Source organism: Poecilia reticulata, chromosome 16 (genome assembly GCF_904066995.2).
Source record: "Poecilia reticulata chromosome 16, P_reticulata-male-v2, whole genome shotgun sequence".
Classification (NCBI taxonomy): domain Eukaryota; kingdom Metazoa; phylum Chordata; class Actinopteri; order Cyprinodontiformes; family Poeciliidae; genus Poecilia; species Poecilia reticulata.
Window position 1 is genome coordinate 29,668,675 of NC_088845.1, and position 19,151 is coordinate 29,687,825.

General features: G+C 41.3%; 1 protein-coding gene across 8 annotated transcripts in view; it reads left to right on the forward strand.

Moving 5' to 3' along the window:
• The window catches only part of oxr1a (oxidation resistance 1a), a 176,323-nt gene that overhangs the window by 61,514 nt on the left and 95,658 nt on the right, over positions 1-19,151 (forward strand). For 4 of the 8 annotated variants that reach the window (XM_008431799.2, XM_008431808.2, XM_008431800.3 and 1 more), the window contains one exon: positions 11,215-11,411. The exons of the other annotated variants lie outside the window; for them this stretch is intronic. In XM_008431799.2, coding sequence (XP_008430021.1) covers positions 11,215-11,411 — 197 coding nt within the window. The remainder of the gene's footprint in view (positions 1-11,214; positions 11,412-19,151) is intronic. 8 annotated transcript variants of the gene reach the window in all.

Here is a 19,151-nt window from a genome sequence, read left to right on the forward strand (position 1 = left end):
AGTCATGTTACGCTGATGCAACCCTCAGCTGAGGCATTTTGTTGTTTCTGATTAGTTTTTTGGTTTATCTGAAACACTTTTTATCAGGATGAATCACCATTTAGTCCCTCAAGGATGGAATTATCAATAAGGATGCGCCAATCCACTTTTCTCATCCCGATACCGATACCTATTGGCCAATACCGATATGATGCACAAACAGTGCTGAGTTGACTTAAAATGTTTCTTTTTTTAAACGCACAAATAAATGTACTGAATTATTATTTATTTTATTTTAAAGGTTTTTGTTGGCTCCAGTGGCCTTTATTTGAAAGTAGTTTGACAGGGAAGAGGGTTATGAGAGATGGGGAAGACATGCGGCAAATGTCGCTAGGCCGGGAATCGAACCTGCGACTACTGGCATGAGGACTGATGCCAGTGGTCGCTGGCACTGGTCGCTGACCTGTGCAAAGCACCTGGCACAGGTGCCACCACAGCACCCTAAATGTACTGAATTATGAAAGTTTCTGATTACTCTGCACCAGTACAGCCCACTTAAATAGACCAACTTTAATGTGTTCAATCAGTGCAATTAGGACTATAACAGCCAATGTAAGACAAATAATAAAGAAACTAGAACTGACAAAAATATCAGATTGGTGCACCTCTAGTTATTTACTGTCCAGTCCTTCATGTAGTCCAGAAACTTTACTTTGCAGAGCTTCACATTAATGCTGGAGGCAAATAATTGAGATTGACTTAAAGTTGTTGCTGCATATTAAAAAAAAATATATTTTCCGGGTTTGCAAAACAATGCAAACTCTCTTTGTGCACTTGATTGAACCGAGAAGCGTCACTCGCTCCTGCAGGGGATAGGCTTCAACTTGTCTCCAATGATTTGGTGTAAGACCCAGATCGACATGATTGACAACTGCCTAGAGAGCTTCTGGAGGCTCCGCCTTCATTTGCTAAGCCTGTCTGGACTGTCACTCCCCATCTAGAACCAGTTCTTACTCCTAGAATCATGGATTAGATGCTTCTTACTCTTGTTCCGAGGGTTGTAAGTCTCACCTAAACCGTCTCTTAGATCCTAATATTCTTTCGTTCACTTGTGACAACTTCCTCTTCACGTCGTCTTAGCTTGTACGCAAGTTGAAACGCGTCACACAACAGTAGGCTAATGTGTTTGCTGGATGGGTTCCAGTGAGCCGCAAAGTGTGCCAAGATCTGCCACTGCTGCAGTCTGCAGAGCGCCACCGGGTCGACCAGCTTGAGCCGACAGGCCTGCCAACTGTCGGGGGAGAGGGGAAGGTAGAGAGTAAGGAGAATAAAAAGAAGGACGTACGATGAAGGCCGTTTGGGAGCAGATTTGGCACCCTGAAGTAGGGTTAATCCCGCAGATAGAGATGACCACGGCTTTCCAACTCTCAGACCAGGCAGATGCTGTTAACACCAGCAGTGGCAGATGCTGATGCCTCAAGTCAACCAGTCGATGCTTTCTGTTTTGGTAATGAACAGATGTGTGACTGAGAGCGAGAGAGAATGCAGGGAAGTTGGTGGATCTCGTGTCTGTCGAAGGGCTGGCATCCAGGCAGAGACAATGGAGAAAGACTGCCGTGTTGGCAGGAGTGTGATATTGAAACACACGCCTGAGGAAACATGCAGTAGATCACTTCACCTCCTGGTCATCTCTCCTGTGTAAATCAGAACCTCTGTCGGCAGAGTGGTAAAGATAATGTATTTAGCTTGTTATTTTGAATAAATAGACTGACTGTGATTGATGTTACAGCTTGGCTTTCCTTGTTGGATTGGGGACCTTTTTATATCAAGACACATAAAAGCTTTGAGTAGAACTGCACCAAGAAAGGGTTTTGGAACTTCATCCCGGCAGCATATTTCCAACCGAAGCCTGGATCTGCTCTTGTCCAGCAGCAGCTGTAATTCCATTGACCATGATATTGCGCAAATTGAAATTCCAAAAATAAATCTGCTTAATGGAAATGCCTATTTTAAAAGGGCTCAAGTTTTTGATCTCAAACATTGATAAAAAAAAAATTGCGTTGGTATGAGGTGGATGTTTGGCCGTTTTGAAATAGATGGAAACACTTTTTTTGCATGACGCAAGTCAGAAGATCAGAGTCGGAATGTTACTGCTGACAAAAATGACAAAGAAGACGAAAGGAAGTGGTAGGAGGATGATTTGTTTTGGGGATTTTTTTCTGACCATGTACAGCTCGCTCCACCAGAGCTCTCACAGCATCACGCTGTTCACAAAACGTTGTGTGTTATTTCTACATGTTGAGTCCATAGCTCTTCTGTAAAATCGTCAACTAATGTCCCCAAAACACCGCATACATAGCCGCTCCCATCCAATCCCATGGAAAATTGTCGGACGATTTGCACTGCAATTAAAATACGTTAGTCAATGTGGCTTCACAAATCGCTCGATGCTTACAACTACTTATCTTAAAATACGACATATAGCTTAATATACATTGATATGCACAAACTGGGGGTACAGCCAATCAGGGCCAAGGAAAATGAAAGGTGCTCTTGAATAGCATGTCAAGTAGCATTTCAGCTTCCTCTGATGTATTTTCTTTCAAATATTTTAGAAATGTTCTAGGAAAAATAATAATATAATCAATAATTTGGAGTCGAATTCCAGAAAGTTCACGAGTAATGAACCATCAATAGGCGGACGTCTTCTAAATTTTGCTAACATCTGTTGACAGTCATATTAAATATGCATATAAAGTAGTTTCAGTGGCGGTCCTGCGTCAGATAAAACCTTTTTATAACTTAAAATACTTAAGTTAAAGCCAGTGCTACATATTTTGCACTGCTTGTTAAAAATAATTAATTAAATCAGATCAGTGCCATGTTGCCGGTGGCGACACGTCGTGTCCTTCATGTTCAGAGTCTCAATGTGTCCACAGTGAGACACCAGGGCCGCTCTGTGTTATTTCAAGGACGCAGTATAAATGAGATAGCTGGCGTCTCGCACTTTTTTTCTTTTTTCTTTTTTTGCTAATTAATGTGGGCAGCCAGTCAAAGGTCCGTGCTTGAAGAAACGATCCTGGTTTCATCACCGCCTCTGCTCTGGGGTCAGGTTGGAGGCTTGTTTCACCAACAATCTTGTTGAAAGTGAAAAGAGGGATTAAGATGATTCTGTGAACTTTTCTCTAATGGGGGTTTCTTTCCTCCTTAATGGAGCTTCCATCACAGCAGAGCACCATGAATCAATAAACTCTCTGCCCACTCTGGTCCCTGCTCTTAAACTATCCTAAACATTCATCTGCCGAGGTGAATATAAACTATAAAACCTCTCCCTGTTCATTAAAGACCAGACAATTTCTCAAAATAATTGGATGATAAAGGCCATATCGATGATTGGCTGTATAAGCATGATTAAATTGGCCAAACTTCTTATATCTGTTTCAGTTGCTTCCTTTAATAGATTAATTTGGAATAACAAAACACCTAGACCTAAGATGTTGTAGAAAAATTGAACGAATCAGTAACAAATCTTGAATTAAATCTTATTCACATGTGACTTTTACTGCATTTCTTATTTAAAGGGGCTAGTACTATGCATAATGTAAAGCTCAACAAAAGCTTTGCATCGTGTTATAATATTATTCCTTCATCCAAATCATCCCTGGGTTGTTACCTTGATTCTTTCATGCATGTTTGAGAAATCCTTCAATCTCCCATGGCAACCATTCAGCTGTGTAAAACATTTTTGGGAAGTTTCTTAAAGAGACAGAGACGCAATTTCAGTTGCGAAGTCAAATTTCTTATGTTTTTTGACGACTGGAGGTAATTGATTGTGCTATAAAATGACACTATGTTCCTGGAAATCACATAATACTTCCCCTTTAATGGAAACACCGCAATTGTGAAATTGGATTTTTTTCTACATTAGCAGAATATATAGAATATATAATAATAATAATTAATGTGCGCATTTGTAATGGGAATGCAGGTTTTGACAAAGAATGTTGTGGTTAGGCATGATCTGGTGGCGCTTCGCTGCATTCACTGACTGGGAAAATGTAGTTTCCTGAAAGCTGATTACCAAGGACAGCAAAAAAGTGGTCTGATTTCACTCTCCTGTTGATTTCTGGGAGCACATGCCAGTTTTTAGTCTGTATCCTGAGCCAGCACTAGAACAGATTACGGTACTTCACCACTTCTACAGTCTGTCCTCCCTCTCTAGTTGTAATGATCTGATTGTGCATGCTAAGAGTTACTGTTGCTAATTTCAGCACCGTGACAAGACAAAGTGGTGTCATGTTCTAACCAGCATGTACGCTGACCAATCATTGTCTGTTTATCGTCGGTGCTCTGCCAATCAGATCAGGAGGAAGACCATAGACTGACTGCAACACCTGAAGGCTGTGTGTGACTGAAGTCTGACGGAGTGTGTTTCTCTGCATTTAGTTATACACACAAGGGGCAAAATTCGCAATAGGAAAAACATCTCCTACAGTCATAATGAGCCACTAATATTTTCTCTTCCTTCCATTCATCTTTTTTTTGTTCCAAATCAGCTTTGTGTCAGCAAAGTCCTCAGTGAAAGGCTGGAGCTGAGGGGTGTTTCACAGTGATATAAATACACTTTGGAGAAATTTAAGTTTTTCCACCAGCTGTGTGCCCTCAGGCTGAAATGTTGATTTATGGGCTGTTTTTTTTTATCTAAATGGAGATGTTTGCTACTGTTGACAGATGCTACTAAGTGACAGAGAAATCATTGGATGAAGTTCCAGGGTTGGCTGGCTGCTGGGACATTTTGTGTGTTTCTGTTTGCTCTGTTAGGAGCTGGATGAAAATGTCCAAACTGACTTCAAAACGGGATTACCTTTACACTTATGATGAATAACTTTGTCATTAATAAATGGAAAATATAGATAATCACTTTTTATAATTACCAACCAGTTTACCCTGTGACCTATGGGTGAGCAATTATTGCATTGTTTATAATTTATTGTGAAAAATGTATAATAAGAATTCTGATGTTTTGACAATTAATTAAAATTTATGATGTTTAAATCCTCCCAAAACTATTCGTATTGTCAGGATTATTTTACTATTTTCTCCATTCTTTGTTCTGTGAATATACGCTTGCAAAATTCAAGAATTTGAATTTTGCAAGCGTATATTGCAAAATATACTCTTGCAAATTCAAGAATTTTGCAAGAGTATACTGATATTTATTTGTGTCAATAAATATCAATTGACCTATATTGAACAAACAAAATAGTAGAAATAACAATTCTAACGATAAAAGCATTTTGACAATAAATCAAAATCTTGACATGATACAGGATTTATCACGATAAATGATAAACGGTATGATAAATGTCTGTCCCTAATGTAGCACATTTTCTGTTGAGTCTGTATTTTTTATTTTTTTTTACTTGTCCTCAACAGTGAAATGAAAAGACAAAATCCTGCCTTTTTTAACTGAAAAGGGGGGGAGGAAGACATTAATGGTGATGCAGGTGGTAAATGGATGGAAAAATCCCATCCTTCTGACAAAATGTATAAACATCCAGCAGATGCTAAAAAATGTGTGGGAACCCTCAGCTGAAACGCATTAGGACAAAGTGCTGGCTGTCAACTACGGCGCAGCATGAGCACGTCTCCTTGAAGAAAATTCACGTGTGTTTGGAGATTGGTTTTCAATTTACCGTGAGGCCAGAGTGGAAAGAAGCAATCTATAACCAATCCATCAAATAAAGCGATATCTCTGTGACAATGATGTTTCTGTTGGTGAAGACTTCAAGGAGTGCCAACCGGATTACACTCAGTAGCACTTAGTTTTTTTATTTTCCCTAGAACAATGTTTGACAGCCGGTGGCTTGTGGTGGTGGGGGGATATTAGCCTTCCAGTCATTTTAGAAAGCAATTTTCACGTCAACACTGTTGTGCTTTTGCATAGCCAATGCTAGGATTTCAGAGCAGGAGAGAATGTGTTTTCAGACATTGATGTGTCTTAGATACTGAACAAAAGATAAATGGCTTCAGTAAGTACACCGGTGGCCTAACATACGACCATTACTTTTAATGATCAGAAATGATTAGCATTCATGACCACCCAACTGTGTTAATGAACAAATACTAGCCTACCATCACTTGAGCTGCAGCTATCCAATACAGTTAGCTAACCCGGTTAAGCCTACATTAGTTTTTACAATCCAAGCATTATTTTTAAGATTATTGTTTTTAGAAATATTTTGTGAACTTATTGAACATTAAGAAAAAAAAAACATTTTAGCAGGAACTAAAACCGTTTTCAGGAGCTAACACCGCCAGCAGAGCTAACATCGCAGCAGGAGCTATGACAAATTTAACAAGGTAATGAATAAAGTAACAATGAAGCGCCTTTACATTTCTACAACAAACTCTTAATATATTTCAGAAAACTTTTTGATCCTCATGTTAATTATAAACAACTTGAATTAGCAACTGGAGGTCTTTGAAAGGAGAACAAGAAAAATACTTTACATTTTACTTTTTTACTTAAATTTTTCCCATCTAAAAAGATAGAAATGTCTTTGGAATGGTCTAATGCAACAATGAATACAGTTTTTCTTCTGAAATATGAAAACAGTTATTTTGAGAAAAATCTTGTGGAAAACGATTATCTTGTCATAAAGTAAAACATTACATTTACACATGTGCAAAACAGAAGAAAATTAAATCCTGTGATCTGTAATCTGCCTTGTGATAAAATAAAATGACATATACAGCAATTTTAAGTTTTGTTACATGGCTGATTTTTCAGTGTTTAAGAGATTGAGAGTGATTGCCTTGTGGCTTGATTCTGTTTTTGAGAAATTGTTTCATTTTAAACACATTGTTGTTAAGACTCCAGTTATACATGTATGCAGAAATTAGAATGACTTATACTTTTTGAAACCTAATCAAAATTTACTAAAACTGTTAAGAGCATTACAAACATCAGTGAATCTTTTCAATGTATTCTTTACTTTTCCTTTATCTGTAATCATAATCTAAAACATATCTGAGTGTTGGCAGTGTGTTTTATTTGCCATATACATACACAATGACTGTGCAGATCCTGATTAGCCCTAAGCTCCTTCAGAGTTATTTTTACTTGCACCCTGTCTCATCTTGGCAGGCGATCTCACCTCCTCACGACTTGAACAGCTCTGACTGAATCGCTCACAGCTGGACAGCTCCTCTGCTTTTTATTCTCCCAAGTACTTCTGATGTTGCCCTCTGCCTGCCTTTGCCACGGGCTAAAGAAAGTGAGACAATTAAAAAAAAAAAAAAGAGTAGGGATTACATGGAGTCGGACAATTAGTTTAGAGAGGGAGCGCAAATTGGACCACCCACTCGGCCAGGAAAAACGGTGGGCCTCGTTTCTCTAACGTCTACAACCAGTGAAAGAGATGAAAGGCTTCCTTATATAAATTACTCAGTGACGCCTGCTTTCAGGTTACAGTGATTAATAATCCACAGACCTATCTTTTTTTTTTTTTTTTCTCTCTTGGCGTTTTCTTTTATCTCCACCAAACAGGGCGTTTGGCCTTCTGTTGTCGCGGTCACCGCTTTATTTACATGGGCAGCCCGGTTTTAAAGCCTCATTGGTCAAATCCGCCACATCCACCCTTTGACACAGATTGCCGCCGTGGCATTTAACGAGGGCCGACGAGCGTGACGTGGCAGACGGCTTTGTGCATCATTATGAGAAGTGGTCACACAGAGGAGCGGAGAGCGGCACATTCATGCCGGATTTCATTAATGCTTCCGGATGCAGCAGAAGTCCTCATTAACATGCACAGCCACAGGTCGCTGCCGGCCCCTCTCCTCCTACTCTACGAGCGCTGGTGTCCCTTGCGCCAAGCGGGGCCGACTCATTATTGTTGGGCTTAAGGTAGTCCATGGCTGTCTAGTTGTTGTTGTGACTGCCTGCCTCACAAACTGAAATCTTTGCAATCTGGTCAAAAAGCAATTTGAAGCAAACAGACAGGGTGGTGGAAAAACTGGGGAGATCAATCAGGACTACGGATTTTTTCTTTTGCTTTTAGTGTGTGTGTGTGTGTGTGTGTGTGTGTGTGTGTGTGTATATATATATATATATTTTATTTATTTATTTTTTTTTAATTTATTTATACATATATTTATGTACCAATGTAAAGTACCAATGTTACTTTAGAGGAATATTGGTACGATTATGTGACACCTAGTGGTACATTTGCAGCTTTCAGCCAACAGAATTTTTCTTTTGCTTGTAAGAATATATAGTATATAAAATGATGCCACTTAATCGTACCAGTGTTCCTCCAAGGGCCAAAAAGCCTGTTCCAAAAACAATAATCAACTTGCTTCGTTAACTTGCATGCTATGTCTGCAAAGGAGTTTGTTTTAAATTTTTGTCAGTTTATTGTCAGAGTGATTGAAAAGGTTTTTCTGCTTTTACTTTAAAAAAGTTACACAAGCAGCATTCACAGTGTTGTTTGTGCTGCCAGAAGTCAGACTACAACAATAAAAGTATTGTGCTGTTGCTGCAGCGGGTTTAAAGCAGAGGAAGTCGATACATAGACTCAGCTCCCCTTTTCTCTAATTCTAATCCGTCTTAGTGGGGGAATGATAAGCGCATTTTGACATAGCCCCAAATTTCCCATTGTTTCTGCATCCTTTGCCAAACTGTGTGGATCCCTGTAGAGTCGCACATTTTAGCGATGCCAGCCTCCTGCCACAGGTCAGACAGCCACTGCAGAGCAGAGAGCAAAATGGCCTCCCTCTGGTGGTCTTTGGGGGAGTTTGCTCATAGATTTTTATCTTTGTTTACATTTTTTTCATCCTCCCAATTTGTGGAGAATGAGCTCTTTGCTTTACAGGACTTTAAAAAAGGAGACCATTTGCTGAAAAAGCAACAGACTTTACAAAATATATGGATTTTAAATGAAAACACCTTTGTCTGTTAATGTTTTAGCCAAAACTCCTCAAGTAGGCAACAAAATGTTTAGGAAAAGTAATTGATCCTTTTTTGCATCTTTACATGTATTTATAATGTCATAAAAACAAACAGCTTAAGTGGTCAAAAGAGAAATCTGTAGAATGGGCCAATTTATATATATATATATATCAGATATTTTTTAATATATCAGATTTAATATGTCAGAGTAATCAATAGTATAATTGTTAGTTACAGCCCTACTTGAATTATGTTATCTGGTTGAACTTCTTCAATTTTAGTTTAAAAACGCAGTTGTGAATATCTGCTTTGGTTCCTCAGACCTTTGAAGGAACACAAACGGTAATGGACGTCATCTCCATGGAGATTATGCGTTTTCATTAGGCACTTGGACTCAGTGCAATGTGTGCCGCCTCGGACCATGAGGCGACGGGCGCTCGGGTGAAATGGCCAGAAAGATTCTGTTCGCTTCAGCAGTTTTGCTGGAATGATTGAAGGAGCGTGCGACGAGCCGCAGTGCTGGGACTCGTGTAATGCTGTTTCAGGACTTTTACCACACTAGAGACAGATAGTGTTCTCAGGAGCAATTCTTCACGCTGTTCCTCCAAGTTTTTTCTTGGTGTATTTTTAAACTTTCTCTCCTTTTTTTGGCTATTTTTCTGTCTGTGAGTGTGTGCCCCAGTGGAGTTGGGGTAGTTTTTTTGGTGTGTTTTTGTCTGGATCCCTTTGTGGACTTCCAGTTTGTAAAGGGGCCAACTGAATGCTGAGTGCAGGATTAACTGTTCAGATTAGCCTAGTTAGCTCACTTTTATCTGTAAAACTTAAACCAGAGATCTCGTTAGCCTTTTAATAGGCTTGGTGTTGTTGTTGGAGACAGATTTGATTCGACCTCAGTCAGTAGGCCTTTGATGCGTTTTTTTATGTAAGCTGTTGTTCCAAAGCCTCTGCTGCTGGAATGTTCAACCTACAAACTGGCCTGTTTTCTATTTTTCTACTCTGATCAGCACTAAAACAGGCAAAATAACCTTCAACACAGTTGGTCCTGTTCAATACATCATCACTGACCCAGCAAGTAACATTGTCCTAAATCGGTAACAACTGACTCGAATAGATACCTAAGCTGCATACAAAACTGGACACTTTCAGCATTTAAATATTCTCTGATCCAGTATTCTGATTTAATCCATATATCTCAGTTCAATTACATGCAGATTGTAATATGTTTTGATTGGTAATTTTTACCTAGTGTTTTTTTTTTCTCTGAATATGATAATATACATAGTTACTATCTGCTTTATTGCTGCAATTTGTGTCCAAACATATTTGGATTCAGGAGTTTTTCACATTCTAAATTTGACTGCAGTTACCACAAAATATTTCCTAAATGAACCTGTACCATGTACCTTTCAGTGAGTTTGTAATTGTTATTGTTACATATGCAAATATATATATATATATATTGTTGCTATTGCTTGTTCTTTTTGGGGTTTTATTTCTCTTTCTGCAGGTGTAGAGACAAACTTCTGGGGTGTTCACTTGTGTTCTCTCTATACTTTTTTGTCTCTTCTGTCCCCATCTCCTTCTTTAGGTTTAGTTTAGCAAAAGTCTGGAACCTGAAGTCAGGCATCAGTTCAGTAGTTTTATGGTTTAACATACCTTTAACTGGCAATTGATTGAACAGACATGACCACCGGGGCGTGTCGTCTTATTCTCAACTGCATTCTGGTCCGTTTGTCAACAGATGGGTTTTATTAAGCCTTTTCAAAAGAGGCCACCAGCGTGGTTTTTGATGCATGAAAGAGAAGCCGCTATCTCTGCTGAATAAATTGGCTCCAGTTTTGTCACTGTTTTCAGTAAAGTCCAACCCCCACCTGACTCCTGCTGCTCTCTTCCCATACCCTGCTGTTTAATCCTTCTGTACAGTAGACAGCTCTACACCGGGTGGCGGGGGGGAGGCGAGTGATACTAATGAATTCAACCTCAACAAGGGTGTGATTAACCTATTGATTTCTTTTCCCTCACTTCCTTGCCACTTAGAAAATTGCCTCGCATGATTGCATTACTTTAACACAGCCTGTCGTCAACACCGACCATCCCAGATGCAAACGCTTCAGATCAGATGTGTCATTCTCCCTTCACGGCCTTCAGCTGTGAAGGTCACCTGTTCCGTCCTCGTTCCAACGTCCCCTCGCTAGCAACGCCTCCGCGTTGCGGTCTCTCCTCTTTTCTTTGATGGTGTCGGTAACCGGTTCTGCTCCTTTGCTTTGTTTCCCCCTCCTCAGGCTGAAGCAGAAGTCTCAGTCGGTGGATATTGCCAGTCAAGGTTTCTCTCCAACTCTGGTGCCAGCCTCGCCCCGCAACAAGGCTGCGCCACCTGTTGCCAAGGCGACCACTGGCCTGGCGGTGCAGGAAAACAACACCACCAACTCCCAGCTGCGCTCTCCTCGATGTGTCGAACTGAAGAGGGGGTACACCATAGGTAAATGACGTTGGGCGTCTGGGGCTGAACTGTTGGTTCTGCAGATTAAAATGTAAAATATTCAATTTTCAACCTGTTTCAGTTTAATTTGACTTTGATACATTAAACTGGATCCTTTTTTAAGTCCTGTGCATAGACTTTAGAGCAGTGGTCCCCAACCCCCGGTCTGTGGACCGGTACCGGTCCGTGGACCAATTGGCACCAGGCAGCGCAATAAATAATTAAATATTTCCGTTTTATGCATTATTTGAGTCTGGAGGATCTTTTATTTTGAAAATCCTTTAACCGGATTCTCTCGGTTACTTGCGCGCCAACACTGACCCCACAAGCAGCAAAATGAGTAAGAAACAGATCAGATGTCTTTAGAAAGTTTCTTTGCAAAGGGGAAAAGGCCCAGAGAAGAGACAGGAGAATGGATTTATCCCGGACCGATAGGTGAGTCCCACATTACAAACCCGCTCTGGTAACATGCGGCGACTGGCTGCTAATGAGGCCATGAAGCTTCAAGCTGCTTCGCCACATAGAGACCAAGCAGGCTGTGGATATAAGCAACACTTCAGGTGTCATTGTCTCTCATCACTCCCAGATGGGACCGTCTCGTTGCAGAGAAACAAGCTCAGGGCTGCCATTAGTCATTATCGTGAGTTAAAATGTTCACAAAAGTAAAATGTTAATTTTTGTGGCGCATCTGCATCTTATTTTGAAGGGATATGTAAAAGTTACCATAGCGACCAGAGTCAGAGACCGTTTGGGCAGTGGTCGAGAGGAGATGAGTAGAGCTTGTGAGTCTTAAGTCTGGTTTAGACGGCAAGATTTAAGAATTGTCGGCTGATTCTCCAAACCTCTGTGACCACAGAGGTGATTAAAGTACAACAGGTTCGATCGGTTTGTGTGTCCAAGGCAGGAGCAACACACCACACGAACCGATTCCAGACACGAACATCGCGATTCCTGAAGAAACTCCACAAAACTTCCAACATAGCACACGGGAATTTAGAATAAGCAAACACGGATGACGATGTAGAAGCAATAGTGAGAGTTTGTGGAGTCATTTTAAGAGATAAAAGACGTAACAAAAAGGAAAGGCGGTGGATAAAAGACAACGGGAGCAGCCGCTCTATTTGCTGCACTATGATTTGGAGGTGACTATGTTTTTTCATAGTTAACATTTTTAACTGAATAAACATAAACATATAATAATGACCTTTACATATAATAATAAACATTTCCACATATCATCTCTGATAGCCACCAGACTCTCAGTTGCTCGATATGTCAGCTGTTTGGGATTCCCCTCTGTTCTTACGTCACCGCGCTTTCTGATTGGTTACCTGTCAGCAGGTTGTATTTTTGTTCCCAGTTAGGGAAAACCCCACAGGCTGCGATAAAAAGGCCAAGACAACCCAAATTGGGTATATTCAGGATTTAGCGGGAATATCAACACGCAGAAGCCTTATCTGACGGTTCACGCATGCCCCCACCCCCGGGCCGCAGCAAAATGTCCAAGTCTTGACCGGTCCGCGGTAATAAAAAGGTTGGGGACCACTGCTTTAGTGTACCTCTGAAACCTCACCATGCCACTTTCAAGGCTAGCTCTCCTTTGCTTCCCAACTCCCAATCTATCTCCTGCCAACAAACTCTAATTATAGTTCCCAGATGAGATTTACCCCTGGAATGAATTCTATTTTTGGCGACTGCGATGACGATGTGGGGGCTAATTGTCCGCTCCGGCTACGTTTCTGGGTTTCAAGGGTTGGTTGCTGTTGTGAGAGTTGAGTACACTTTGGGGAATTGACTTCACACGGTTGATGGAATGAGTCTGAGTTAATCTAATGGTGAACTGGGCAGTGTAATGCTTCCCAGTTCCATTAATTGACGTGGTTTAGCTAACAAGTTGCTTAGGTCGAAGTAAGACAGGAGGGAACACAATACATTGTTCTGAAAGTAATCCACCATGTTTGAATTTCTCACTAATCGCGTTTCTGTGATATGACAAACACATCACGGGGCATGTTGATGATGGTGGCTGCTTCTAACTAAAGCACCGCTATCCTACTAGATATTTTCTGACTGAAAGAAAAGGTGCAGAACATAACCTTCAGCTCATGAGAGTTGGGAGAGACGGGATAATGCACAATATTGTGTATTTTAAGAAAACAAGATGGTGACCGTCTTCCAAGGTGATACTCTCACATTGAAATAAATGAAAATTTCTATTTGTTTTTGTCTTCTCGAATATAGGCAATTTCGCAACTCAAAAACTTTGTTTTTAAGAATTTGTAGTTAGCATAACATTGTCCTGTTGAGGTTTTAACAAAATATTTTGAACTTGAGATGAATAAATGTAGTTCAGATTCATCCATCCATTTTCTAACACCTTTGTCCCTACTGGGATCAGGAGGGCTGCTGGTGCCCGTCTCCTGCGAACGTTTTGGGTTCACTCTGGACAGGTCGCCAGTCTGTCGCAGGGCAACACAGAGACAGACAGGAAAAACAACCATGCACACTCACACCTAAGAAGAATTTAGAGAAACCAATTAACCTAACAGTCATGTTTTTGGACTGTGGAAGGAAGCTGGAGTACCCAGAGAGAACCCACCAGGCACAGGGAGAGCATGCAAACTCCAAGCAGAAAGACCCGGACCTGGGAATCGAACCCAGGACCTTCTTGCTGCAAGGCAACAGCTCTACCAACTGCGTAAAAAGTAAAATATTTCTTTAGTTCTTTAGGATTAAAAGCAGATGTCAGTTTTAGCATCATAATGAGCTAATGGTTAGCTTGTCATGACATTCCTATGGTATGTCATAGGAAAAAACATCCATTTTTTTGGGTGTTTTTTGTCACTTTTTATTTTTCTGATAAATCTCCAAAACAACATGACATACACTTTCTTTTTCTGAAGCACCAAAGTCCAGAGTGGTGCTGGACTTTTATGAACAGTTGACTGCTGTGTGATGTGTATGTTGTTCTTCTGCTCATGACGGCCGCTCTGAGGTCGCAAACAACTCAACAGAAATCTTATTGCGATCGCATTTAATTTGTAGTGTGAACGACTGTGCAAAAAACAAAAACAAATTTTGGTTTCAGTAGAAAATCAAAATTGAGCATCAAAACTTGCTGAGATTGCATTTAGTGCACCGAAGTCACATGCTGACGGTGCTTTGCTACAGAAACTTCATTTCAACCAGATATATTGTGGCATTTTAATTTTGCTGAATCTCTTGCCTAAAGATGTCAGCGCGCCCCAACCTGCTACTAAATAAAAAGATAACTGCACTACGATGGCTGCCTCCATCCTAAAGCAGTTTATCTTTCAGATCATTTTCTGTAGGAGTTCACTGCAGAGTAGGGTTTCACTTCGTGCCTGTGCAGTTAGTCATCTAAATCAGAGCAGCAGCGTTAGAAAGAGAGGGCAATGTCTGGGTGGGTTAACGAGGGAGTTTAGCCACATCGAGGACTCGGGAGTTGCATAAAGGTGTGTGTGTGTGTGTGTGTGTGTGTGTGTGTGTGTGTGTGTGTGTGTGTGCGTGCGTGTGTGTGAGAAAGAGAGAGAGAGAGTCGTCATGGATCGACTTGTCTCCTGCCAGCCAGGATCGGATCAGGAATTGATCTGTGGTGGTCTGTATCAGCTCAGTGGGCGATAGTCGATAAAGGAAGTATGGGGATTAGGTCTCGGCTGCCCAGGTGGACTGACTACTGATATTTCAGCCTGCTCTTGTCATCTGTGAGCTGTTCAGCAACAACAGAGGACTCCTTTTTAAAAGCGCAGAGTGGCTATAAGTCAGCCAGTAAATGAAGCGTGACTTTAACTTATTGTGCTTTTACGGGCTTTTAACAGCAACACAACAAACCGTGCGAGTCTTGAACACATGAGTCACAGGAGTTAATCATTGGCCTAGATAAACAGCGGTCAGATCAAGGCCAGCATTTTTACTCTGACTGCAGAAATAAGGCATCAACACTGCTGCAGCACGTAATGAGACATTGATTAGTGAGTTCCCTCAACTCTCCAGTTCCTATCTTGATGGGATGCTGCAAGCGTAGCCCTGTGGCATTTCATGGAGTCAAACCCAGGCCGGGCTGCTCCTACTGGGCTGATCATGCTAATTTATTCTAATGGGATACTAATAATGTGACCGTGCTTGTCTGCAAAGCTTAAAACAGTTCTGTCATTAGAGGCACCCAGCGTTGTCGCAAAAGACATCTTAATAACTTGACAAATGAGACGCACACCCCCCCCCCCTCCCCCATCCAGGCAGCGTTTGATGGCGTTGGGGGTGTTCCTCCATTAAAAGCATGCGTCCTTTGACTCGAGATGAGGAATCGCTGCTTAACAGAATGTCAATGACACAAAAAAGAAGAGGAGTCAAGGACAGTTTTACGTGGTTGAAGCGAAGCAGTTCTTGTTTTATGTCGGAAGATTCACTCCACATCCCGGTTGCTATAGAGAAAGGGGGCGAGACTACTGGGGAGTTGAGGTGAAGGAAAGGACAGAGAAACGATGCTGGAAGAGCTCAACTGGGGAAGAGGAGTCAAACTAGGCAACTGAGATGATAAAACAGGAAGCAATGAGATGAAATGAAAAGATTAGGGAAAAAATGAGGGGCATAGAAGCAAGACGAATTAATTGGAGGGTAAAATAGAGGAAAGAAATTGAAAGCGAAGGGTGAATGAGACACAGTGGAGGAGAAATTAGATAACTGGAAATAAGAAGAGGGAAGGAAAAGGAGCTGAAAGAATCAAGATGAGAGGAAATCGAAAAGAGTCTTGTAGGGTGAAGATGGAGAGAAATTAAAAATGGCAAAATTGTGAAAATCAGAATTTGAAGGATTAGGAGACAGAGGAGAGCAGTGTGAGGAGAAGGGTAATAATGGCGATGTTCAGGTAGAAATAAAGCAAGCAGGCCAAGTGAAAGGAGAAGATCAAACATAAAGAAGGAAGTCGATGTAAAGACATCAAAGACAGAGCACAGGGAAAGGCTCTGTGCTGTGATACACGGTATGGTAAAGATGAAGAAACTGGGATACTGGAGGAGAGGGAAGGGGAGCCTGGACCCAAAGGAACTAGATGGAAAAGGTTCTGGAGAAAGTGTGACACTTGATGCCAGTTCTCCTCGGACTCCCTGACCTTGCCTGACCTTTTTACTTCATTATAGCGGTGTTGGCCGATTATCGAGCGCCCTTAAATGGACCATCTCCGCAGAATCATTTACAAGCTCCAGCAGCCAAAGTGCACCTGTGAAAAGTGTTTGATAGCCCGGTGCTGGTACTGATTTACACACAGTTCTTTATTTTAGGCCTTTTCAGGTCTTACAGAGAACCCATGTGTATGCATGAGACTGTAGGAGATTCTCACGGTACGATAACCTAAGAGCCAGCACCTCCAAATCTAAGTCAAAGCAAGATTTCATCAGATGTTGACTTTAGTATGGCTGTAATAAGCAAGATGAGATTGTAAACTAGCATGGAGCGCACATTTCAGAAAAATGCAGCGAGGTTTAGTCTGAAATTTTCCAAATTTTGTTCCTGTACGCATCAGAGGACAGGAGCATTCGCTAACTCTGAACTTACTTGGCAGATTTGTTACTCTCTTCCCTTTATTGTATTACCTCTTTTTACTTTGGAAAAGCCAAAAGCAATTAAAAAAACGTTTTAGCCCAACTCAGGAAGTTTTCAAATTTTTCCGTTTCACCAGCCTTTTCCAATGCGACACTTAAAGATGAGCGTCAAAAAACATTGCTGGAAACACGACTAATGCTGCCTTCGTAGGATGCAGAAATCGTGCTAGTTTTTACATTGTAGCTTTTTCTTTTTTTTTTTGCTTTCCGTGGCTGGTTTGTATTTCCAAATGACTTCATTGATTTTCTGTGTAAGCGTAGAAAGTTGGTGTGAGCCATCTTTTAGCCAGCTGGCTACCAGTTGTTAGCTTAAACACATTTTCTCTGACATTAAAACGACTCTTTACAGAATTTTGAATGCAGAACCTTTTTAAATCTTGATACATGGTGACTCTGATAACCAGTCCGATAATTTCCACATGGTTCCCATTCTATATGCTTTCTGCTCTAATTCCAGCTATGCTAAGGCAGGTTGTGCCTCACCTGAGACCCTTCACCATCCCCCCCATAAGGCCTGTTGGTAACAATGGAGAGTCTTGACAGCATGTCAGTGGATCAGTCGGTATCTGCCTCCCTCCCTACTGTCACCCATTTTTTCCTCTTTCTTATTCTACCATTTTTTTGTTCCTCTGTGCCTCATCTCTCTGCTATTTCTTGCTCTCTCGCCATCTTTTTTAAACCCGCCCCCTTCTCGTTATCGTCTAATGCATTTCCTGCGTGTCTGATCAGGGGTGTGGGGGGGTTTGGTGTGAGGAGATGGCTAATCCGTCACAAGGACAGACGGCTCCAGCAGATCGCTACAAGCTGTGGCACCAACCTTGTCTCCTTTCGCAATGTTACGCTCCCTGTCTGACAGAAATCGTATCAAGTAAAGTATTGATTTTCTCCAGATGAAAATTTTAGTGGCAGAGCTACATCAGAGTTAGATACAAATACACCAATCACCAACCGTTGGAGGCTGGATAGGCCATCCTATCACAAATAATTTTTTGCTTGGAGTGGGAAAAGTTGTTTTGTGTGTGTGTATTGTTGGGTTATAGACAGAAACTGGACTCCTTGCTCTGCTAGCACAGCAGTACAGTCTATCTGGAGCCACTGACACAGGAAATGATAATAAACAAGAGGGAACGGCATGTGCCGGTGAACCATAGGGCCCGTAGTGCGGCGGGCCTGGCTGACTGGTTATTCTCTTGTTAGTTATTCATGGGATTTTCTCTGCCGGATTAAAAAGGGGACATACCAATGACCCTCGCTCGGTTTTAGGAGTGCGGCGGCGTTTCCGTTAGCAGATATTCAGTAGATCGAAGAAGGTGTCAGGTTGGGTGTTAAGTTGCTACCTTGCTGCTCCTTTACTTCTGCTTTCTGTAGCTTTTTAAAGGTGTCTGTCTTTTAAAACTATTCTCTGTGTCACCCAGCAACTGCATTTTTGCTCCCTGGGAAGGCTGGAAGTGGTCGTTCTCAGGTGGAGGATCTCTGGTTCCTAAACGAACAGACGGCAGCCGGAGGTGCCAATAACACCCAGCGCCGTTTTTCATATTTGTAATCATCTTTAAAAGGGGATGAAATGTATTCTCAGCAGGATCCACATTCCAGTTCCTACTTTAATTTTGAACCTTGAACACGCTGTGAAGGGCGAGGGCATTTTACGTGACGGTTTCACTTTGTTCAGACCAGAAAACGTCCTTCGTCTTTGTTTTTTTGCTCGTGCTAATTAGAAGCTCTTCTCGAAGATTCCATGCTGAGAAAACTACCGGTAATTACTTATTCAGACACTTGTCATGCTGTTGTTGTGAAGTCTTTTTTTTTTTTTTTTTTTTACTGGTCTTTTATTCCATTATGCTAAAATTTTTTGGGAAGTCCAGGTAAACAGCCTCCTGCTCAGAATAGCAACTACAGCACTAGCTAAAGTATTAATGCCCCTATAGTATCACATTTTTCACCAACTTTAATATAATTTAGCATTTATATATTGGTGTTTTAAGTAATAGACCAGGGGTCAAACTCGAGGCTCGGGGGGCCAAATCCAGCCTGCCATGGCTTTTAATGTGCCCCTCTAGACTTTAGAGGAACGCTTAAATAGAGCTAGAGCAGATAAAAAGTTGGTTAATTAGAGAGTTAGACT